The sequence below is a fragment of the Microtus oregoni genome, unplaced genomic scaffold (assembly GCF_018167655.1).
Source record: "Microtus oregoni isolate MIOR12 unplaced genomic scaffold, Mior012 000015F_ref0000493, whole genome shotgun sequence".
NCBI lineage: Eukaryota > Metazoa > Chordata > Mammalia > Rodentia > Cricetidae > Microtus > Microtus oregoni.
In genome coordinates, this window is record NW_024543074.1 from 30,302,502 (window position 1) to 30,327,052 (window position 24,551).

At 52.0% G+C, this 24,551-nt stretch overlaps 2 protein-coding genes across 2 annotated transcripts in view; one reads left to right on the forward strand and one right to left on the reverse strand.

The window, feature by feature from the left end:
- Positions 1 to 9,423, forward strand: part of Ntn1 (netrin 1) — a 181,068-nt gene extending 171,645 nt beyond the window's left edge. The window contains exon 7 of the mRNA XM_041664620.1: positions 5,554 to 9,423. Coding sequence (XP_041520554.1) covers positions 5,554 to 5,882 — 329 coding nt within the window. The 3' untranslated portion in view covers positions 5,883 to 9,423. The remainder of the gene's footprint in view (positions 1 to 5,553) is intronic.
- Positions 9,424 to 14,400: 4,977 nt separating this feature from the next.
- Positions 14,401 to 24,551, reverse strand: part of Stx8 (syntaxin 8) — a 241,012-nt gene continuing 230,861 nt past the window's right edge. The window contains exon 8 of the mRNA XM_041665805.1: positions 14,401 to 14,575. Coding sequence (XP_041521739.1) covers positions 14,508 to 14,575 — 68 coding nt within the window. The 3' untranslated portion in view covers positions 14,401 to 14,507. The remainder of the gene's footprint in view (positions 14,576 to 24,551) is intronic.

Sequence of the window (24,551 nt, forward strand, 5' to 3'; positions counted from 1 at the left end):
CCAGCCCTCTGCAGGGGTCGGTGTGTAGCCCTGCTGGCTTTGTGCTGTGCTTGCAGTAGGGCCCCAGGCACCCTTTATTTCCTGGGATAAGCAAGTGTGGAGTGGTTTGGTTTTAAGGAACTTGAGGGTATTCAGGGTCAGGGCTAATGTCTTCCTCTAAGATGGTTCTCAGATGTCCTACTCTAGAAGATGGCCTCGCCCCTCTCAAGAATGGAGCAGCAGAAGGCAGCAGCCAGGATTCGAAGGCTGTGTCCCTGGCTGCTGGGCCTGGCCGAACTGCTACAGAGTATCTTATGTGTGTGTGGGTCTGCATCTCCACAGGTGCCACCCTCGGTGCAGGGCTTGACGCTGGCCTGCGCGTGGGTGGACAAGGCTGCATTTCATGGAAGCAGCCGAGGCTGTGACATGCTCTTTCCACCTGGAGATTTACAGGGCTTTTGATTTTAATGGTTTCTGCGGGATCAGTGTCCTCCCCCATCCTTCCTGGCTGCTTTCTCTGAGGCAGGTGGGTGTCAACCCTTCCTTAGCTGGACCGGCCCAAAAGGAAAGCATAGGTGGGTAGGGAGGCGAGGAAAAGCAAGGGGCAGCTTAGGAGGGACAGCTGTGGGTGGCCCCCAGGGCCCACTCTGAGCAGCCTATAAATCTGAGAGGCAAGAGGCTTCCCCCACAGAAGTGCTGGAGAGAGGGGCACGGCCAAGGGGAAACAGTTCCTCCCTGCTGAGTCTCTGTTCTGTGGATGGCCCAGCAGGTGGCTTCTGCTGTGGTGGGCCTTTCTCTTTGGCGCTAAGCTCTGAATTGGCCAACAGAGGTGTCTGTTTGCATAGGCCCAGCCTAGGTGGGGATATTTGACCTCAGAGGCAGGTCCTTTAAACCTCTGCGCAGGGCCATCAACTCCTGTTCTCTCCTGGAATTGCCAGGTTCTTGGGAGGCCTGGAGCTCCTCGCAGGCCCTGATGGCCCCTGGTTCAGAGCTGAAGTGGGCCAGGAAGGGAGGTGGGTTTTGAGCGAAACTGGTTCTAGGGAGAGAGCAGCAGCGAGTTTCCCTATGGGGGCTCCAAGCACAGAGTCTGGCCAGGGGCTCCCTATGCGGACTTCAAGTTGCCTTTAATGGCCTGGGGATTTCCTGGACACTGGACCTTAGTAGGAAGTTGAGGCCTTTGGGAAGGGTGGCCACTCCCTCACTTTCATGGTAGAACAAGCCTGGAGCTGCAGCTTGGGATATGCGTAGGCAGGGGTTGCAGTCTGTACTCTATGCCCAAGAGAGACAGACTTCAAGGCACCCTGGCTGCCCTGGGCCTGCCCCTTAGACACTCTTCTCCACCCTTGGCCTCACATCCAGCCCCTACACCAAGAGCAGCTCAGGTGGCTTTTCAAGCCGGACTCCTGTAGGGACTGGCCCTCCCTCAGAGTCCTTCTCATCCCCTGAGCCACATCTGGACTCGGCCGGGGGACTGAACAGGTGCTCCTGCTAGCTGGAAATGTGGCTAGAATTCAGGTAAGGGAAGATGGGCTTTTTGGCTTACCCCGCCCTGGTGGCTGAGAAACAAGCTAGCATGGAAATCCATCCGGTGACCCGGTACATTGCCGAGAGGGACTGCCTGCCTCACCTAGCCACAAGGTGCTAAGCTCAGGGCTGCGCATTGGAGAGGAGTGCTTGGCTTCCTGTCTGGGTTTTAGGTAGCCCCTACCCCTCGTTAGACTTCCTCTAAGGATCTGCTCCATCCCATAGCTGGTTCCTCCCCAAGGAGCTCAGCTGGGGTTGCAGACAGCCTGGAGGGCTCTTCTAGCCCAGGCTTAACCTGGACCAAGCACTTTGAGGCACTAGGTCATATCGGCTGTTGCTAGTGAACAGGGTTCAGGGAGGGAGGGTAGGTTTGTGGTGTGGCGTCTCTTCTATACAGCAGGGCACAGGCCAGTGCTTGCTCCATGGGCCCTCCTGCCTCTTCCCCACTCTGACTCACGCTGAGGTTTTTTCCATTCCACCAGCAGCAACTTGTAACTTAAGGGCTCCCAGTGTGCTCTCCATGTCCATGGTCACCTTGCTGTGAATCATCTCCCTCCTTTCTGAATGGAGGAGACTTCATTCGAACCCCATGTCCCAAGTCTTTTGCAGGATAATATTAGAGTATTTACCTCACAATAGGAGTTTAGCAGTCAGGCTAATAGGTGGGGGCAAGTTTCGTTGTGTGGCCAATTGCAGCGCGCTAACAAAGTACAGCTGACTGTATAAAAATCTATGGATTGCAATCTGGGTGGCTAAGAATTCTAAGATCAAGGTACCAGCAGAGCCAGGATCTGGCAAGGGCTGTTCTCTGCTTCCAAAATGCCACCTTGTTGCTGTGGCGTCACATGATGGGAGGGGCAAGGGCTCACTTAAGTTATTCAGAACCCTGTGTGGCCCCAAGACTGGCAGAGCGGCTGATGAACTGTGCTCAGTCACCTGGCCACGTGGTATCTATCACATACACACATCTAGGTGTAGTCGAGAGCCTTTGGTCATTCCTGATCAAGGCAGCAGCCAGCAGCCGGTCAGAGGTGACAGCAGCCCTGGTGTGTGCCACGCGGCTGCCAGAGCACACGCTCCCTAAGCGCACAGAGCAGGTCTGTTTGAGGTCGCTGTTGCAGTGTGTATTCTCAATCTTTTCAATGGTATGTGCACTGCAGGGACTTGGCCCATGGGCTGCGTGTGCAGCTCATATTTGGTGGGCTTTGTAATGTACAGAGGCGTTGCCAAGGGCAGCGGAAATGTGGATTTTTTCCAGCATAATCACATGAATCCTCCTGCCACCCTCCCCTGCCCCTGGCCTATGCTGTCTCAGCCTGCAGCTAGGAAGGTCCCCCCGGTAGGCGGCTCATAAATGCCATTTCTTCAACCTCTTAATTCTTGAACATAGCAGTGTCTGGTGGGGACCTTCAGGGCTCAGATAAACAGGTTCTTTTGAGGTCTGTGATAGTTGTTTCTAAGGAGTGGAGGCAGGGGCTGCCTGCCTTTCCACAGTAATTGACTGGGAGAGAGAGGTCTGAGGTAAGGGTGAGTCCTGAGGCTGCCAGCGCTGCCCACTATCAGAGCCATGCTGTTGCACAGTTCCCAGGGAGAAGGAAAGTGTCCTGGGGAGTCAGGGGACCCAGGCCGAGGCTGGACCTGGTCCAGCCAGCTCTCATCTTGGGCACTTTATTGTAAAGCTAAGACCCGCTTAAGCCTGTTCATCAGGCTGAGGCCCAAGACTCCCCTGAGTACCCTAATCTCTTACGGGCGCCTGTTACACTGGAATGGAGTCACCCTCGTGACCTCATCGTAATCGTCTCTGGAAAGCCCTTGTCTCTAGATCCAGTCATTCTCTGAAGTGAAGGGTGTGAAAACTCCAACAGAGGAACCTGGGGCATCAGTGCCGAGTCTGGGATTAGTCTCCATCTCCAAGGACCCAATCAGGGAGGCCTCCACATATCCAGCCCATGTCTGACGGAACAACACTGACTGGTGGAGGGTTGCCACACAGGGAAACCGCTGTGTCCTGAGAGAGGTTCATTCTGTATTCAGCTCAGTCCCGGGAAAGGAAACCAGGGCTGGGGCGGTAACTCTTCGATCACTTAGCTAAGGGGGCACTCAGTTGCCACGGTGACCTCTGTCTGTAGTCACTTCTCTAGGTTGGGGAGGGCTTCTCCACCCCCACCCTCAGAGTTCACACTGAGTGTTGAGTCCCTTGGTGACAAAAACATGGAAACGGTTGCCATGGCAGCCATTCTTTGGAGCCCTCAGACTGAAGTGCAAAGTTCAGGATGCCTAGGAATAGCTGAAATGAAAATATGGGAAAATCCGTTACTTCCCTCACCCAGGAGGGTGAGTTGGAACATCCGGTGCTCCCCTGCCCTAGGACCTTGACCAGGCAGCATGGACACAGGAAGGGAGCAGGGAAGCCCCCAAAGACCTTGATGGGGAATCACCTGGAGCAACAGGGACCAAGGTGGGAGGTGACAAGCTGGGCTTCTCTGGGGCCATGAAACCACTGCTGCTCTTTCTCAAGAGGGCTCAGTACATTCAGTGGTAAGGTACTCTTCACTGTGGTCCAAAGAGTAACGCTTTTCTGCCATGTGGGATGACGAGCACAGGGTGTGACATATGGGGTCAGCACAGGCCCTGGCTCTGGGTTGGAAAAGATGGTTGCTTCCCTTGAATGAGGCTGAGCATAGTCGAGACCTTCTCTAGGAATCTCCTGGACTATAGAGGGAGAATGGCAATTCCCAAGTTTCTGCAGCCAGCAATGTTTGGGAAGCTAAGGTGTACACACAACATCACTTAAAGGCTCCCAAAAGCCCTGCGCCAAGGAAATTCTTGAATGGAACCTGGTGCTCCACTTATTTCAACAAAGGTCCTCCATCTTTTTTGTATGTGTATACACATGTGTGTTTGTGTGTGCATGGGTATACGTACATATGTGAGCAGACCAGAGTCGAGTTTGGGTGTCTTCTTTGTGCTCCACCTTTTGTACTGAGACAGTCTCTCTCTGAACCTAGACCATGACAGGCCCCAAGGACCCCCCTGCCCTGGCACTGCGATTGTAGGCATGCACGTTGTGCCTGTGAGTTCTGAACTCATGTCCCCAGTGTTTGTCTGAGAAATGGTTCACTGACTGAGCTCCCTCCCAGCCTCCTCCTCGTAAACATTCCCTTCTCCTTTAGAATGCATCATGCTGTCTTCAGTAGCGGCATTTATCCTCAGACCAATAGCATCAGCAGTCCTGGGGAGAGCAAGTGAAATGGGGGTGCTCTGAGCTTCACCCAGTTCTGTTGAATCAGAAGCCTGGGGGTGGAGCCAGCACTATTTTCAGAAGCTCTCCAGGGGAGTCTGGCACACTCTGATTTGAGAACCCTGTAGAAGGGAAAATACTGGCTGAAGAATTGGGGTGGGGGGTAGGGCTGAACCTGAGAGGTTCCAGGGGAGCTGAAGCCTGGTGGGAAGGGTTTGAGGACTCTGGCTACCTGGCAGGTTCTTTCGCTACTGGTTATGGAGAGCCCATGATGGGCTCTTCTAATTGTGTTGAAGTTAGGAGTGTGTTGTGGGTGCATCTTAAAGCTTGGGGTGAAGTGGTAGGAGCATTTGGGGGTATAGGCATGTGAGGTGGTCCTCTTTTCCAGACTGTGAGGGGTCAGCATTGCGGTCAGCATTGCTATCATTGAGGCCATCTGTCCTGGGAGAGGCAGGTAGATCTTACCCAGGGAGCTAGGGGTATCTAGCCCCGTTCCCCGGAGTCGTCTTTGTGAACCTCAACATCTCACAAGATGGGACTTGTCCCAAGAGGCAATATTAAGTGGCACCTTCAACAAAGGCAGGAACAACACTTCTTGGAGTAGTGGCAGCTGGGGTTCTGGGATCACCTTTGCTGCAGCTCAGCTACTGCCAGCTGCGGAGCCAGCCCTCTGCAGATACTTTCCGGTCCCACTCTTTCCTCCAGGTTCTTATAAGGCGTGGTGCAGATAGGGCCCATCCCATCCCAGGATCTGGGCACCTGGCTGCACTTCCCAACCATGGCCCACACCCCTGCTTGCTTCCTTGTAGCTGTCCAGATCCACATCCTGAAGGCAGACAAAGCAGGGGACTGGTGGAAGTTCACGGTGAACATCATCTCCGTGTACAAGCAGGGAACAAGTCGCATTCGCCGCGGTGACCAGAGCTTGTGGATCCGCTCACGAGACATCGCCTGCAAGTGCCCCAAAATCAAGCCCCTCAAGAAGTACCTGCTGCTGGGCAATGCTGAGGACTCGCCTGACCAGAGTGGCATCGTGGCAGACAAGAGCAGCCTGGTGATCCAGTGGCGGGACACGTGGGCACGGCGGCTGCGCAAGTTCCAGCAGCGGGAGAAGAAGGGCAAGTGCAAGAAGGCCTAGCGCGGAGGTGGCGCGGGCACGGTGCTGGCAGGGGCTGGCAGCCTTGGACTTGGCCCACCATGGTTTTTCTGGGAGGGGGGAGGGTGGGGGCAGGGCGAAGTCTGCATGGGGTGGGGCCCTCAGCGGCTCCGCCCCAGCCCCCACTCTCACACCCCTGGCTGTGCCCTTGTGTGCATGGCAGAAAGTACCCTGTGTTGACAGGCCAGGCCCTGGAGAAATGAGGACAAGACATAGCTACCTCATGGTGCGCCTTCCAGAACAGAGATGCGCTTCCCTAGGGCTAGGTGGGGGTCGCTGTGGAGGGGCTGGGTGCCCGAGAGGCGGGCACAGAATGGCACAGTGGACCACAGTCACTGTGTTTGATTGTTATTGAAGGGGATGTGAGAAGAACTGTGAATTTTCGGGCCTGCAGCCTGGGCAAGGGGCAACCAGCCACCATCAGACACTAGTCATGCCCCCTCTTTTCTCCATCACCTGCTGTCTAGGAATTCCCACAGGACTCCAGACTCTGACAACAGGTCCCTATGTCAAAGGGCCAGATGGCACTGGGATCAGCCAGCTTTGGGTCTCCACTGCCACCTGCTGGGCTGGTCTCCTGGGTGGAGTTTACCATCTGTAGGGAGGGGAGGCCCATCCTGGGACCTGCCCTACCCCAGTAGGGCCGACCCAGGCTTCTGGCCCATCAGAGGGCCTAGGGCCTAAGGACACCCCTGAAGCCCAAGCCGGGTGGTCATTGCCTTTGCTGGAGCTGCCTGTGGGAGGAGGCACTGCAAACCAAAACCTCCCAGAGAGTTTCCTTTCTGGAAACTTGGAAACAGCCCCTTTTATGACATTTTCCAGGGGAGGGGGAGGGGGTACCGGCGGGGTTTAGGGTAATGACACTATTTGTGTAATGACATCAGCTCCCACAAGGCCTCACAGCAGTGTCAACAGCTGGAAAGGGCCTGGTCAGGCCTGGAATGCCAGCGGCTGTAGAGGCCATTTGGGCCAGACTGAGGGGAAGGGGCTTGCTTAAGTCAGGACAGGGTTGCTGCTCAGCAGGGTGCCTGGGTGTCCAAGCTGCAGGTAGGCAAGGCCAGGACAGGTCAGGTTGCAAGGGTCCAAGGGAGCTGTGACCGCTTACTGTTGCTGCCCTCACTGCTGGCCCCCAAAGGGAAAGAACAGGCTACTAGGTTAAGTCCACCGGAGCCCACAGCTGTCTTGGTCTAGCCTGGGCAGTCTTATCCATTCCTTTCTGGCTGCTTTCTGTGTGGCAGTCCCCAGGTCTTCCGTGTGCCTAGCCCTCTTTGCTCTCAGAGGCTTCCTGTCCTCATGCAGGCAGCCCCAAGCTTCTCTGGTTTCTTCACCGTTCCCTTTGCCTGCCTCCCTGCACTCGGGCCTCCAGCCTCACGCCCCGCACACTGGATGAGAGGCCTGGCTTCCCTCTCAGTCAGGAAATTGGGTTCATTTCCCCTGCCCATTTTGGCTGTCCCCAAAGGCCAGGAATGAAGCTCGGCTCCTTAGTGACATTCTCTCTGCATCTCCCCATTCTGCCCACGTCACCACTGCCATTTACTGAGCACCTGCTTGGTGCCAGGCACTTTATGCAGATGCTCCTGGCTTGTCCTCATCACAAATCCACGAGACAGGGACTCCTGTCCTCATTTTCACCAGTAGAGAAAGGTGTATACGTGCCCAAGGTCACACCAGCTTTGGTACTCAGACCCTGGCCTTATCATAAATACACACCAGCTCTGTTAGCCCACTGGGCACAGTGGGTGGGGTTAGCATGGAGACAGGCAGCTTGTCTCTAGAGAACGCTGAGGATGTGAGCCTGGAGAGGTCTGAGACAGACACAGTACCACCTTTCGAGGAGACTTCGAGAGTGGCGGGGTACAAGGAGTCATTTCCTAGAGGATAGCCTCAGGAAGTCCTGGGGCTCAGGACAGCTGTTGGCCATCAGAGAGGGCCTAGAGAGGTAACTCGGCTGCTCCAAGTGTGGGAAGGAAGGCTGGAAGGTTCAGAGAGGCTGGCGGGGTGCACAAAGACCAGGCCTGCCTTGGGAAGGGTCCTGGGGCTTCTCTGGTCCAAGCCTGAGGTTGGTAGTCAAGGGCCACTATCCAGGCTCAGACAGCCAGTGTGGTTTGTTGGGTGCCATCTGCAGCAAACAATAGCACACTGCACAGCAGGTGTCCTGTTTCTGTATCAGCATAGCTTCTGTCCTGACCAGCTTCAAACTATGAGCCTTGAGTCCTAGTCTTGCCTTGGTGTCCACTGAAGCCCCTTAACTAGTGCTGGGGGCCAGCTGAGCAACAAGACATCTTTCTGGACATCCACCAAGGCATCCTGCCCTGCCCCCAATTGCCTGGCTATTGGGGGATTATGTTGTGAATGGTCAAATGAACCAGGTTATGGATGAGGTCAACGTTGCCATCTCTGTAACTAGCCAGAATCCAGTCCACCTCTCTGCCTGAGAGCCAGCCTTGGGGAAGCAACTGTCTTCCACCCACCCTTGACCCCACCCTAGGGAGAAGATGGGAAGGGGAAAGGAGAGGTCCCATTGTACAGTTAGGAAGGGATGCAGAAATGGAAGTAGGTCTTTGCGTTTGAGAGTATATTAACAGAGTTGTGATATGTAGGTCTTTGAAGAAAGCCGTACCAGGTTAGTCACTTACTGGTCGAGATTCCCCAGCTGTCCTTCCACTCTCGAACTGGGTGGTCTGGTGCCCCTGCCACCAGAATGCCTCATTTGCTGACACACAGTCACACAGTGATGTGGGGTAAAGGAAATGGCGTGCTCCTGGACACCCCTGTGAGCCGTGACATCTGGATCAGACCTTCTGTCCTGGAAAGCTGGGCAGGACCATGGGGCTCCTTCAGATGGGAGGGTCAGATGCCTGAGGCAAAGCCCAGGGAGGCTGGAGTGGCCTGAGGACCTTAGGAACTTTCTAGAACTCTGCTTCGGAAGTTTTATACAGGCAGTGAGTACAGGCTTAGAATTGCCCTGAGCTGGAACAAGACTGAAAAAAAAAGACCTTTTGGGACTGACTTGGAAAATGGTTCCTTTAGGGTCTCAACACTTCAAGGACTCCATCCAAGAAGCCTAGGAGAGTGGGCAAATTAGGCTCACTGATGGGCCATGGTTCACAGACAGGCATTCTTGTGGACCAGAGCCATGCCATACCCCAGGGGTATCAAAATTGTCTTTGTGGGGCCTTGCCCCTGCCTAAAACTAAGCCAGCCTCACCCCATCAGTGGCCATCCTCCCCTTTCCTGCTCTGGATACCCTGGCCTCCCTCTGTGTTACCGATTCTGCTCACTCAGAATTGTAAATGTTTAGTTGTGACCATGACATATTGTTTGGGTCAGTGTTTCTTTCCAATGCATACTAATATATTATGGTTATTATATATGAATATATTTAATGACATGGAGAAAGTTGTGGATTTTCTTTTTTTTAAGGGTTTTTTTGTTGTTAGAGTTGTAATGGACCCAGATGAACTTGTAACGTGGGCCCTACATGATAGAACTAAATTCAGATATCATTAAATAAACTCTTGTATACTGTTCTGTGTCCCAGTCTTTCTTGGTGGCCTAGTCTATGGTGGTGGCATAGGGGAGGTAGAAGGGTGGAGACTTCCAGCAACTTAAGGAGTATGGCGTCTTGCCCTAGAACACCCCAGCAAGACAAAATCGTGTGTGTTTTAAACAAAGAGCCCTAACTACCCAAAAAAGGCAGGAAAAGAATAGCCTTGCTTAGTAAGTCCTGGGGGCTTGCTGGCTCTGGCTGCTGTTCTAAGCTAACAGGCTCCCAACTGGGGCAGTCTGTATTGCAGTTCCTAAGTCACCACTGAGGCACACTGTTCCCATTCTCCGGAACTCCCAGACATGGGGATAGGGAAAAAGGGGTTTCTCCTGACTTGCCCTACTCTCATCAGCAGCATGGGATGGGGCAGCCTTTGACCTCCCCACTAGATTCAGAGCCTGCAAGCCCTTCTAGACTTTTATACTACCTCTTTCTTCTGTTCAAGATGTGAAGTAGAGATGAGGAAATCCAGGAGGCTGATGAAACTGAAGAGATCATGCAAAAAGATTTTTCCCCCCAGCCTGTTGCTGGGGCTTAGTGCCGAGTGGGTTCTGGGTCCATGCCAGCGCCACACAGCCACCAGGAGCTGAGCTCAGTGGTTTTTGGAAAGGCTATGTTTAAACTTCCAAATGGTTGTGATTTCTTTACTGAACAACAAGTCAGCCCCTGGGAGGATGTGTTGCCATGACCCTTGGGCCTGACCCTTCTACACCCAGTGATTTTGAAGACAAGACTCACCTGCTGGTCTGGCCCAACCCCTCAGCAATGTGGATTTCTGGGTGCCTTTGCTTTGAGGGCATGGCAGCCTTCCCCTGCCGTAGAGCAGATAGGCAGCTTGAGGTTGACACTGTTGGGTTGACTTCCACTGAGTAGTTAGCTCTGAGGTAGGGTTCCAGGGCAGGCAGGGACACACATGGTGTCCCAGTCCATCCTAGAAGTAGGTCCTTCTTGAATGCCAATGCCTGGTGGTGGTAGTTTGGGACAGAAAGCAATACCTGGTTGGCTGGCCAGGCTGAGGAAGAGCGAGCCTTGTCTGCAGTGTCAGGCTTCAGGGCTGGGGCTAAGAGTTCTGTGACCATTGGCAGTTTGGTCATGTTAAGCCAAGAGTTCAGTTCTCAAGGACTTTTATGATACAGCTTTTTTCTCTCCACAAAGCTCTCAGTGTCTGATGTGTTCTGGCCCCTCACAGCTGGGCTCTCAGCTGGCAGGAACACACTGCTGACCAGAGGCATGAAAACGGACCGAACAGTTCACTTACCTGCTAGGGCCTTCGCTTGGCTGGGGAGACGAGGTGCTGATAAATCTGTCCAGTGCTGAGAAAACAGAATACAAGCAGGGTCTCTGCTAAGCACTGGGCTAAGGTGGTGGGAAGAGTGGAGGAAGCCCCTAAGGAAGTTGGCAGACTTTATCAGGGGGCTGGTTCGGTATGAAGGCCAGAGGCCTACCAGGGAGGGCTCCTGCATTGCTGAGGCTCACCCATCCCATCTTTGCATCTCCCAAGGACAGGGCCCTGTAATGGGGATGCCCACCAAGGGTAGACACACCCTGTGGTCTCAGACTAAAGGAAGACAATAAGAACTTCACCAAGAAAAGCGGGAGTGCAAGAACGGCAGCCAGTGAGAAATACCGACCGCGGATGGCCTAACTCATCGCTTTATCAACTCAGAGACCTGCCAGGACAGCAAGGCATTCTGGAAGGAGATCAGAGCCTTTAGTTGTTGGCATGTAGCTGGGAAGAAGCCTGAGTAGCCCTCTGGTACAGTGAGAGGATGAATGAGTTTAGTTTTATCTTTCTTTAAAGTAAGAAGTAGGGGGATATCTGCTACACTTCAGCACGGTCCACACAAAAGCTGCTCATATAACCACCTGGGGAACAGGGCACACAGCTATTTGGCTGGCTGCTGGCACTTCTGACAAGCAGGACACAGCGCTTCTGAAGCTGAGGACCAGCTGGGACTTCTGCAAAAGCCCCGTGGTAGGAAAGCCCCAAGGATCTACACTCAAGGAGAAGGTCCATAATCCCAGCAGGCTTGCTGGCAGCAGACTAAAAGGATACAGGGGTTTCCATGTCAGTTCTGGGAAAGCCTGGTGGATGCTGTGTCTAGGCCCAGAAATTGCAGACCTGGTGAGGCGGTTATCTTGGGGCTAATGACAGCTAAGGTTCAGCGTAGTTATTAATAATCATAAAGTTTAAATGCAACAAAAGTACTGGTTGTGCCCAGGTATCTGGATTTCTTTATATGGTCTCCAGACTTAAAATGCATATAATTAATAATCTGTTAAGTTAAACAGTTCATATGCTGTTATTTTAATAAGGTTTATTTGCATTGACAGAGCGCCCCCCTCCAGGAGAGGGTGCTCCGGCTGCCTTGCTACTCTTTGTTCTGTGAGTGGTGCAAGACTTAGTCTGTAGTGCAAGGCCTACAGGTCTGAGGCTTCTAAGCTGGGAAACCAGGTCTTGCAAAATGTACTGGCAAATACCACTCTCCAGGAGCCATCTTACCTGGGTTTCGAGGCAGCAGATTCCCTGGCACACCCCACCCAGCTGGGTATGCCTGGCTACTGCTGGTCTGATCGAGTGATATAACCTCCCAGGCAGCTTCCCCTCTACTGTCCCCTGCCCATGGGTGCACAGAAGTGAAGCAACTTGTCTGGGGTCACACTGCTAGCAATGCCCATTCAGTCAGAACAGAAGCGACTGTGTGCAGGCCTGGGCCAGTGTCTTCCTGAAAAAAGGGCTTTCAGTGTGGCTGAGCCAGGCCTCCATGGCTCTGATTCAAAGTGCCCCACGAGTTGCCAGGGCTTCGTGCTGAGCAAGTCAAGAGGAGGTGAGAAAGCCAAACAGACTGTCAATGCTGCCTCTTCGGACCCCCAAAGTGGGGGGCTCCAAGGAGACACTGTTTGTACAGATTTGGGGTTTCCCACAAGACTGGATGATGGAGCTCTACGGATTCTTACTCTTCCTTTGGATGGTCCATTAGCAACCAGCCTGCCCTGACAAATGTGTCCCAGGGCACACTGCATCTGGAAGCGTGGGCCTGCAGTCCAGCGCAGCCCCTTTCTTCCCAATCCCATGCCCCTGACACAAGTCCACTCTTCTTTCCCTCTAGTCTGTTCATCACGGTACACTTCATACCCTCTCAGCCATTTGCCACCTCCTGGCATACCATGGCCCTGTCATCTTGCTGAGTCTGCTCCTAGGGCCTTCAGACCTTCAGGAACTCAAGCATCACTGGCCAATCAGCAGACGACTTCGCCCCTGCCTGGCTTATATTCCAGTCTCTGCACAGTGGAAAGCAGTACTCGGGTCCCTGAGCTATTGGCCACCGGGGCTTCGAGTGGTTTGTTCTGCTTGAGTGCACACCCAGTCCTCACAGCAGCCCTGTGGGGCACGGTGGGGCAGGGCATGGTTGTCCCTTTTTTCTAGGTGAGGCCACTGGCACAAAAAGGGAACTGCCCATGGCCACAGAGCTGGTAAATAGTGTGGCAATCCTTGGGCTGTTTGCAGTATGTTTCTTACTCTGTTTTCCATAACTTCCTGTTCACTGGTGGTGCAACAGGGCCCAGGAAGTAGGTCAGCTGAGCTGGGAGCTCAGGCAATGGGGTCTTGAGGTGACCATTTCACTGCTGGCCTGAAGCTCCCAGAGACCCTTTCCTCTGCCACAGGTGTCCAACCTGCCTGTATTCTGGAGTAAGTCGGAGTCAAGCAGGTGTCCAGACTTCTGGAGCCCAGGCCTCCAAGAGCATCTGGCCTCCTTGGTCTCAGGGTCCCAGGAAAGGGCCTGCTCTAGGTGACACCGAGGCTTTCTTCTTGGTGTCCGACTCTGTTCAGAGAAGATTTTGCCAATGAAAGTCACAGGACTCCTCCACCCAGAGCCCCTACCACAGCCTGGCTCCTCCTCACTGAAGCCAATGCCATGGCAAGCGCTATAGCATTAGTCTTAACTCTTCCTCCTTTTACCATGATAAATGAAGGCTAGCTGCCCATCTTGCTTTCCATACAGAGAGGAGAGACAGCATGCTGCCTGGGCCTCTGCACCCTTCTGATCAGAACCCAACCACCTGCGGGCCTGGTATATTTTTCAGTCAGTTCTACTTTTGGCTCATTCTCTGACATGCGTGTATACACGCCCTCATTCTGGACTTGCATGGCTGTCACAGCCAGTGGAGAAGCTGATAAAGGCAGCCCCCTCCTGCTTTTAACCACGCCTCCATCTGACTGCTCCTAGGCCAGTCTCGAAGGGTTTTTGGCTACTTAGAAAGGTGTCAAATTTGGCTTTTGTTGTTATTTTTTGAGACAGTCTCTGTCTGTCTGTCTGCCTCTTTCTCTCTGAAGCCTGGATTGGCCTCAAACTCAGGGAGCCACCTGCCTCTGACTCTTGAGTGCTGAGATTAAAGGTGTGCGCCACCACACCCAGATTTTGTTATAGGAAGGCATCGACGTTGAAGGATGAGTTTATTATCTTTGCAAAATGGAAAAGGGTGCATGTCCAGATATGAAGAAGGTCCAGAAACTCTTCAGAGCACAGCTAGCACTGCCAGGAGGCTGAGCTTTGTGGGCAATTAAACACTGCAGGCGGACAGAGTGGCTGTTCTGTACTTGACATGTCCACGTGGCTATTCCTTCTGCATGCCTCTTGTCTCACTTCTGCTCTGCTATCTGGACACCCAGGCACACGGTCACCCACTTATTTCCACATGGGCTCATGACTTCCCCTATGCAACTGGCCTCCAAAGTTATACACTACATATAACATGATATCCCTCAGGATGCCCAGCACACAGAGGGTGACTGGCATCCACTGGCAGCTGTGGGCGGTGACCACCTGAGGGATTTCTGGCTAGCAACAAATCACTGAAAGAAGAGAAGGGAGACAACTGGGCCAGTGGCTCTAGAAAGGTCTCCAGAGCCGTTCATCTCTGCTCCTCTACTGAAGCAAAGGACACCAAGAGCCTGGAGCGGTGGAAAATTTATTGAGAGCAGGTGTTGTATACCAAAAGGGTGCTGGGCTTTCATTCATCATTGGCAGGTGTCACAGCGGGTGGTCCCTTTATTGCTATCAGTTGGTTGGCCACACTGCAACGACCACAATAGCCACGAGCAGCAATAAAATCACCATTATCATCCCTGAAAAAGAGAAGCAGAACATGCCTCTTTTAATGAGCCACACCAGAAAAAAGCATTACACTCTTGAAGTACCTGGAGAGGGCAGTGGGCATAGCTCTGGCTTTCTAGGTCACTGGACACAGCAGGTGGGGCTCCAGGGGGCCTATAAACAGCCACTGCCCCCTTGAGAGCCGTGTCAGTGGTTCTGGTTGCAAGACAGAATCCTGGGAGGGCCAGGACCAGGCCTCAGCATTTGGCTCTCCTGTGCACACCAAGTTCCTAGCTCCAGCTTTTGAATCCCTCTTAGGTCACAAGCATGGTGGCTGTAGATGAAGGTCATCTTTGTCACACAATTTAACATTGCTGAGGCACCAATAAAGCACAATGCCTCATGTTAATAGGTCACTTTTGGCTGTGGTCTATTTCTGTGCAACTTATGAATGGTTAGGATAGTTTATTTTTTAAAGCAGGATCTCATATGTCCCAGGCTGATTTTGAACTCACTTTGTAGCCAAGAATAACTTCAAACTTCTGATCTTTTTGTTGCCACCTTCCAAGTATTAGCATTACAGATGTGTGTCACCACATCTGGTCTGTGTGGTCCTGGAGATTGTAATCCATGGTCTTGTACATAGTAGGCAAGCTTCTGCCAACTATGAGCTGCACCCTCAGGCCACTTGGACATTTTTAAATGGTCACCAAAAGAGTGAAGGGAGCTATGACATGCTGTCTGTGGCCTCTAAAGCCTACATTATTTATTTGTGCCCTTGTAGGAGTTGGCCAACCCCTGTTGTGGTACTGGATTCTGGCCATCAGTCTTCATGTCTTTCAGCTAGGGAGTTCCTTTCTCTCTTCCTTGTGAACTTGGCTATGCACAGCATCTCAAGGCGGGCTCTAGTGCCCTGTGCAGCTACCGTGTCGACATGTTTGCAGTAAGCAGGTATGCGCACATGTGTTAACACTGTCGATTTTGGGGCTCAGGAGATTGTTATCTTTTCATTCATTTCCATCTGGGGAAGCACTTCCGGTAGCCTGAGTGCTCCCTGTGGGCAGAGTCCCACTGCTGCCTTCATCTGCTTCCAGTGCAGCTTGTGACTGAAATTCTGCTCCTGGTTGGGGAGGGGCTACACCAGGCAGTATCAGGAGAGGGAAAAGACAGTGGGCACGATGCCGGAGGCCAGGCTGGCAGGGCCCATGGTGGGGCACAGTCTTAGGACTTCAAGGCCTGGAGTTCATCTGGGAAGAGGGGCTGGTTTTTGGGAAATATGTAGACAAGCCAGAGGGGGGCATGGCCACTCCAGCTCAGGCAGGCTCCCAGTGGTGAGACTCCGGAGGCTGCAATTGGCGGTGGTAGATCTGCCATGGTAACGATGGAAATGCCATGATAACCAGTGGGGAGGAAGGAATATAGAAAGAGAACTGATTTTCAAGGCAGAAACACCCATGGATTTCAGTCTTATGCAACTACAGGAAGAGGCCTTGAGCCCCAGCTGATCTGGAACAGTAAAATACCAGACTCAGCCTGCCTTGCTCCAGACTCAGCCAGGTCCCCACAAAGCTGAGAGGGCCATCTTTTTGGAATGTGAATTCAGTCTGGCTGTCTGTGCTCAAAGCTGGCCTGTCATTCCAGCTGAGGTCCTGTGTCTCTAGCCTAGAAGGCTGGGCGTCATCGGACTCCGCTGATCCTCCAGTTCCTTGGAGTAGCAGCCACCTGCCTCCTTCACTCCAACAGGCCACACCTGCCTGCTGGTTCTCTGTCCACACTGGGGTCACTTCCTGGTGATCTCCTTGGTGACCTGCCATCACTGGTGCCTTCTATAGCTGCACATCTCTAGGTAGGACTTAGGAGCATCACTTTTGAGGTGCTAGCTCTTATCTGTGCCCTCCCTGGAAGGTAGGTGTTACAGAAGAGACTGCTCCTTCCCCTTCACCAATACAGAGCTGGCACAAAGAGGCAACCGTACAAATGTAATAAATGAAGAAGCGCACTGAATATCTGGAAGGGCAAGAGCAGACAGTAAGACACGAGGGGTGGTGAAGAGGGAGGAGGAAGCTGGGAAATGTGTCAAATAGGAAACTCAGAAGTGGTCCATACCAACCAACAAATGTCATGGACCCGGAGACAATTTCTTGGGTTCTAGAGGTTTGAAGGGGACAGACAGTTTCAGTAGAAGGGGTGGGGTCTATGAGAACTATTATCAATATAGGTGTCTTTAAAGATGCTGACGTGTCTATCACAAAAACTGGGTTAGATACCTCAGTAGCATCATGATGGGGAACACACACACATACACACGCATTCAGGCACACACACAAATGTATGCACACCTGCACAAGAAGGAAGCGTGCTTCCTTTTTGACACCTTAGATAGTAAGTTGACCGCATGTGATAAAGTCGGCGCTTGTCCAAAGGTGAAAAGGGAACTTCAACAGCAAAGATAAATAAGACTTTTATATTTTAAGCCATTTCAGGCAAACACAGGCTCTTTGAGAGGTCATTTCAACAGGCTTAAGTAAACACAGCACTGAGTGGATCAAGGAAGCCATTTCTAGGTGAGAATAAACAGTGATAGGCACAGGCCAGCTACAGCTTTGGGACCCTTTGGGCCAAGGAGATTTGACTTAGGGACCTTATCACCACAACCGTGTCTCAAAGTGACACCCCAACTACAGCACCTTTCTGGAGACGTCCCGGAAGTGTATCCTTGCAAAGCACCAGAGCTCAGCCCTGCTAATCACCAGGTTTGGGGCTCTGTAACACGGGTGTATTACCTGGCTCACAGCTCCGCAATTAGTCATTCACCTCTCTGTTCTATATCCAGGGAGCAGAGGTTCTGGGAGGCTGCGTGGGACTCCAGATGGGTCCGCTCTCAGTTTATGCTCTCAACCCCTTCTCGTGGCTGCTCACCCAGAGGTCCTAACGCCCAGCAGAACACAGGGGACACCAGGCAGAGAGGCCCAGACTCTTGGGGCTGAAGAGCTAGGATACGATTTCTTTTCTTCATCTTCTCTTTGCACCCTCGCTCTACTTTTTATGGTGGAAAATTTTAAACACACACACAGCCAGGAACACGGACTGTCATGAACCCCAGGCTTTAACAAGGCCCAGTTCTCAGCCAGCCTGCTTTCGTCTGCACCTTCACCCGCCCCTGTGACCAGCAGTGTCCCTGGTCCAGCTTGTCTATAAACTTGCAATAAGAGTCACTGGAAGATGAGGCACGACCACATAACCAGCGAGCTTGACAGAGGCAGACCAGAGCCCCCCACTTGCTGACACGGAAAGTGGCTCTAGGCTTGCAGGACGGCCTCTGGAACAATCTGAACATACTGAGTCAAGTGTCAAAGACAGAAATTGGTTTGGTTTTTTCCCCCCCTCCTAACAGTGCTCAGGCCTCAGGGGTCTCACCATCCATCCCCAGCTAAGGAAATGTTTGACATTTCAGAACAGAACTGACAGGGGAACTCCTGGGAGCCTGCCAACTTCTAAACAATGAGCATTCGGGATTCGGGGCCCAGCCCGGCTCAGAACACCTGTGAGGCTCCGGCTTCGGGTCGCTTCCTCTGCATTTCACTCAGCTTCTGCCCCGGCACTGCAGGCACTTGGCCAGGCAGATGTTTGCTCCCAGAGTCCCTCCCAGGGGCAGGCACAAGGTGCCAAGGGTTACAAGAGTGGGGGAAAAACTGTCCATTTCCTTTGGTCAGTTTACCAGATGAATACCCAACGCTCAGGATATTTACAAGTCCTGCACGTGGCAATTTAAAAAGATGTAAAAAAACAAAAGCCCCTTTCAGACTGGGAAGGGACAGTAACAGTGTGGCTTTGGAACAGGGCATGTTTTCTGAAGATTGTTCATCTGAGTTAATGGCCCGTGCTTTTTCCAGTGAAACATGGAAACCGATGAGTTGGTGTTGCCAATGCCCCCGCGGTGGCCGAGAGTAGGTAACTGCTCTTCATGTTCACTGCATGCTAACTGCATGCTAACTGCATGGGTAAGAAGAAACAGAAGATATGGAGGCCAGCTTTTCTAGGGAATGCCAGCCATTTTACCCTGGAGTTGCAGGGTAGTGTGGGAGGGAAACACACAGGATGGGGGAGAGGTGTGGAATTGGGAGGCAGCAGGGAAAGGTGAGGCGCCCTTGTCCAGAAGGTCTTTATATCCAGGCTTGTCCCAAGGAAAGCCATCTGGACGTCCTGATACTTGTTTTAAACCTGCTCTGCGTACGACACTGTGAAGAGTCGGGTCAGCAGGCCAGCCCCGCACAGCCACGCACCTGTGAGGATGGGACACCCATGACCAACGCCTGCAGTCCACGAGCCTCCCCCACAGTTGCGCTGTCAAAGGTGACATTTGCTTAAGTATTAACCAGTTGGTTCTTGCAGTTCAAACATGGATTTTAAAAAATATTTTATTTTATTTTGGCAGCAGACTCCTGAGCCAAGGTGAGGATTGAGCAGGACAAAAGACAGACCCGGAATATTTGTTTTCAAAAGTTCATGTAAATGTCCCCTTGAATCCCAATACTAGGTAAATAAGCCAAGAAAAGAGAAGACCGTGGGGGGGAAGATGAATGTGTTTGCTTTTTGCTGCTTGGATTAATCGACAGCTGGAAAAGGCATCCTACGCGAATGCAGACTATGCACCTACCCTGTTCATGGTGTGGACACCAGTTTTCCCCCAACCAGCCCCACAGCTCAGTGGGCCAGGGAGCCAGACACCGATGGGCAGAACAGAACAGCCCCTCCCTGCCCCTGGTCTCATTTTTCTTGATGATGCCACAGGTACACCTGTTAATTGCCTCCAGTAATGTTTTCATTACAACACCAGGCAAAAGGCAAACACCTCCCCTGAGTTTGGTTTTGTCTTGTCTGACAGCCAAACCATCACTTTGAGCTTTCCTCTCTGTTTCAGATAGGGCAGGATTATTCTCCATCTTCAGGACGTGTGCCTGTTAATGTATATGCCAGCACATTTCGTCTCTTGCTGGCATGGGACTGATCAGATACGCTAGGCTGGTTGGCCTGTGGGCTTCCCTAGTGAGCCCCTGGGATTCAGTTGCCTTTCCTGAGCCCTTCTCCCAGATGGTATGATCACAGGCATGCATTGTTTTGGGCTCTGGGGTTCTAACTCACATTCTTGTACTTGCAAGGTTTTACCAACTGAGTTATCTCTCAGCTCACCCTCCATTGTCCTCATGAGCACCACAGTCTCTACCTGTTCCTTCTACCTATGGCCTTCTTCTGCTCTCAACTGACTTCATGTCTTCCACGAAGGCTGCTCAGCCCCACATATCCGCCTCTCCTCGAGACCAAGAAACATCTACAAAGCTGCATCTATACGAGGCCACTGCTGAGGAAGGACAGCCCTTTAACCGTCTTATGTTATGGATCTCCCCCCCCCCCCACCTCCGCAGGTCATAGAATCTCCTCCGAAAAGAAAGATAAGGCGCAGTCTAATGGGGTAGAGGGACACTGGTTTTATAATCAGGGACACAGGACTTCAAGTCTACCACTAAGTAGCTAAGATACCCGAGGAAACTGTCTCAACTCTGAGTTTGGTTCTACCATTTGTAAAATGAGGCCAGAAGGCAATGGCATCACAGACACGTTAAGAGGATCTGATAAGGACATGCAGTTTCCGGAACATAACCGGTTCTCAGTAAATGAGAAAACAGTGGGCATTCCTGTCTACCCACTGCCAAGAACAATGTATGGGAGATGCTCCATGTCTCTGAACGTCCCACAAGACAGCCTGTGTCAGAGTCACCGCAGAGTAACATGTCACTCATTCCAAGGAAGAGGAGCGAAGGCAGAGGAACACCTGGGTGGCATTTAGTAGAAACAGAGCCCAGTTTTCTAGCCGGGCAGGGCCACGATGATGGCGTCCAGGAAAGGTTGGAAGTTCACAGTGGAATATCTGGCAGCATCCGCCTCGGTTATTAGCTACAGGAAGGGCAGCTGTGCTGGTTGATGCCGGCTGGAGTCAAAGGCAGGCAGAGCTCAGCCAAGTGGATGCCAGGTGAGACAAACTGTGAAAAGCTGAACTGTAAAAGCCTCGGAGGAAGTGGAGGTCAGAGCTGGAGCACAGACTGAGGATGGAGAAGGAAAAGGTTAAAATAAACCGAAAGGGGACTTACTTTTAGCCTGTGGGCAATTGGGGAGGAGGTACAGGGAGAAGGCCGTGGACTAGGAAGCCTGGGAGTTGTAGCTATTTGGGTATAAACAGAAGAATTACTAACACCAGGGACACTGAGAATGACAACAGCCACACAAGGAGACCAGAAGTCACATGTAAGAACAATAAGAAAATGTACCTATGCCTTTAATCCCAACACTCGGGAGGCAGGGACAGGCAGATCTCTATAAGATCAAGGCCAGCCTGGTCTACATAGTGAGTTCCCGGTCAGCTAAGGCTACATAGTGAAACCCTGTCTAAAGAGAAAACACTGTTTTACAGTGCCTAAATCCTGCTACTCCCTCCACAGGGCAACCATTGCTGGGAGTAGAATTCTATTTCCTAAGGGAGCCCCTTGAAGGTTGCTCGCTGCCCAGCAGGCAGAGCTCGCTTTGGGCAGAAGCCCCAAATCTCTGGGTGAGTGTGTCATGGAGCTGGGCTCAGCCAACAGGAGAGGGCAGCCTGGACTGGTCATTCGAGTCCTGGGAAAGAGGCACGACATGGCTTGGGACATGTGAATGACAAAGTGGCTCCTCAAAGGACCACACGGCAAGGCAAAAATTTGGCCAGCATATAGGACCTACCTTTGTTTTGCTTCTGATTGAAAACAAACATGGGGATTAAACAGCATTTAATCTTCGCTTTATTTTGGTGTTGTGCTGAGTGAAGGTAACAAACAGGCCCTGCCTTTAGGTGACAAAACTGACTGGGGAGAGTTATGCAGAGGCAAGAAGACAGCCTGCAGATGTCCCCCTGGTCCCTCTGCAGCCTCTGCAGGCAAACTGCCCAGTCCCCTGTATACACAGCTTCCTCGGGATCAAGAGGGGACGCACACTTATGTCCCAGGCTGTATGTGGTTTTGCTGGGATCCAGAGTCTGGCACACTGTGGGTGCCAATGGTGAGTTGCCTTTCAGAAGAGCGGCAGCCCCCTGAAGGCAAGAAGCGTGATTATTCCCCAGATGGTTCTTTAGAAAGACCAGGCCAGCATGACCCAGGGGTGTCTGGACTAGACAGAGACACCTTGCTCTCTCTTCTGAAGGCCCAGTCCCACCTGAGAGAAGCCCCTAGTGCTGGCATCACAGTAGCCTGGCAGCCATGTTGACAACAGTACAGAAAGCCCTGACAACAGGGAAGCAGAAGAAAAAGAGAAGGTGACAGCAGTTACAGAGGCACATCTGGGGGCCAGAGGGAAAAACTGCTCTCAGCAGGAAGTGGGAAGCGAGGAGGCCACCTGAAGTGGGGGAGGGAGAAGGAGAACTGGCCTAGTAACAGGAAATTAAAAGGAATTAAGACAGTGAAGGAGGCGGGGCCAAGAAGCTGGAGGGCAGCCTAACAGTTTAGGGCAGGCTCTCTGGATCCAGGGCCTGCGCTCGGCCCAGCATCAGGTATCAGGTAGCTGTGGAGCAGCAGTCAGGGCCCTGGTCCATGAACTAGCCAGCAGTTGGTCAACAGAGATCCTGTGTGTGAACTCGCTTCACTGGACAAATCAAGTCACAAGAGGTGAGACTTGGTCAAGTGGTCCCAGTGTGGCACAAGAGCACTGCCAGAAGCCAGATGTGATTGGTGGCACATGCTCGTGATGCTAACACTGCATTAGGGAGGCTGCAGAAGCCAGATGTGATGGCACATGCTCGTGATGCTAACACTGCATTAGGGAGGCTGCAGAAGCCAGATGTGATGGCACATGCTCGTGATGCTAACACTGCATTGGGGAGACTGAGGCAGAGGGTCATGAGTGTGAGGTTTTCTTGGGCTACATATGAGTCTTTAGTATATATTTTTAAAGTACTACCCTAGAAAGGATTTACCTAGGAGAGTGCCATGTATCCATATCAGAACCTAACAACAAATGGTCACTAAGTGTCTACTACGTGCCAAGCCTCTTTATGGGTCTGCCAGTCTCAGGAGGGCAACAGGAAACCAACCGACCCCTGAAGAAACTAATCTGAATCCTACCTACCTCCCAAAAGGAAGCAAACTTTGCGATGATGGTGTTCCCTAGAGGGAGTAAGCAAAACATGGTTGTTATAGTTGTTTCCTGCGCGAAAAGTGCTGATGTTTCTAGGCCCTATCTGTGTTCTTAAAGCGTTGTTCACTTCCTGCCTCTGAAAGACACTCGGCACGGACTCACAGCAGTTCAACAGCAGAGTCCAATTGCAAATAGATAATCCTCATATCGGCAATCAAAAGCAGCACACAAGAAGTTGTCAGGGCAATAATTTAAAGTCTATTCTCTGGCGCATCAATACTGCGAAGAAACATCCCCTGGCTGTGCTGCGTGTTAACCCCGGGAATGCAAATCTGTCTGGCAGGAATTCAACTGTCTTGGAAAAGCCAGGCAGGAACACTGTTACAGATATCTTGTTTTGACAATTCCCTCTGGACTTTGTGTCAAAAGATTTCTGGATGGTTCCGGCCAGGTTATGGATTCCCTATAACAAACTCCTTCATTTGTCCTGCTTAGACGAAGTTGAATCACCTGGCATTAATTAGGGACACCTGGTAAGGTGACCCAAGGGCTCTGCTGCTGATGTCCTAACTCAGGGCAGAACATAGCATTGTCACCCACCCATCAGTGGTTAAAAGCGGAGCACCTGGGCAGGGGGCCAAAGGTTCTGAGATCCATGGGGAGTCCCTGAGCTCCAGACTCCAGGGCAGCACGTGAGAGTTGGCCTAGTGGCCTTGGATCTTCACCCTGAACCAGCTCTACACCCAGCTGACATGATGGAGTCCTTGGGCTGCATCTCCTGACTCTGAATGCGTCTGGTTCCAAACGGAAACTACAAGGACGGTGGCACCTTCCCCACCACCGACTCCTTCTTTCAGCCACATTCTATGATATAAGTGTTCTCTAATGGATGCTGTAGATGCTCTTTGGAAAAGTCGAGATGTAAAAAAAAGATAAGCTCCAATTCTGAAGCAATAGGTACTGGGAGTAAGTATCAGGGCATTACAGCTCAGCCTCTGTAAGTGAGGCCAACAAGAGTATGCTGGAGGAGCAGATTAATTGCTTAGATCCCTCCTCCTCCAAGGCATCCATGCACGGGGACCCCTGAGTGTCTGGTTCAGGTAGATCCCAAGCAACCACATGAAGTTCTTGCCATTACTGTGCTTTTAGCAAGGACCATATCTATTAACTTCATTAGTGCTGGGAGCTTTATATGCGCTGTGTATATGCCTGAGCTGCGCAATAAATGTCTAAATAAACACATGATAAAGGGCCTCACTCCTGACATGGCTAGGGAGGCAAAAACTGCACTGCTAGTCTCTGAGAGTCTGTATCTTAGATCTACATCAATGGATAGTGCAGCCCAGCAAACTGCTGCCTCATGACTTGGCAGGGGAGGCCAGGAAAGTGAGGCCACAAAGGCAAGTAGATAACTGGATGAGGCAGAAGCTGCTGAGAACCAGGGAGAAAAGCACCTTCTTTCTTCCGGGTGGGGATCTAGGTGGCCGCTCAGAGCCACGTCTCCTCTCTTCAGGTCTGAGGGGCACACGGGGAGGAAATACTAATACATTTTAGAAATTACCCATTCAACAGCAAGGCGTGGGAGCATTCCGCAGGTAACTCGGGGTGCCTTTCCACATGGCATCAGGAAATTTCCACCCTTAAATATTAACAGCATGGAAGCTTAGAAAGAACACATTACGAGAGTCTCTTGGAATGAAGGGTGATGTAATGACAACTGGAAGCAGACAGGGAACTTATTATAGAATGCGCCAAAGGGAGAGCTGGAGAGTAAGGCCTCCTCAATGGGTCCCAGCACTTTCCAGGATGCGAGGAGTCGGGCAAGGCGCTGGTTCCCACTTGGTCTGTGGGGGA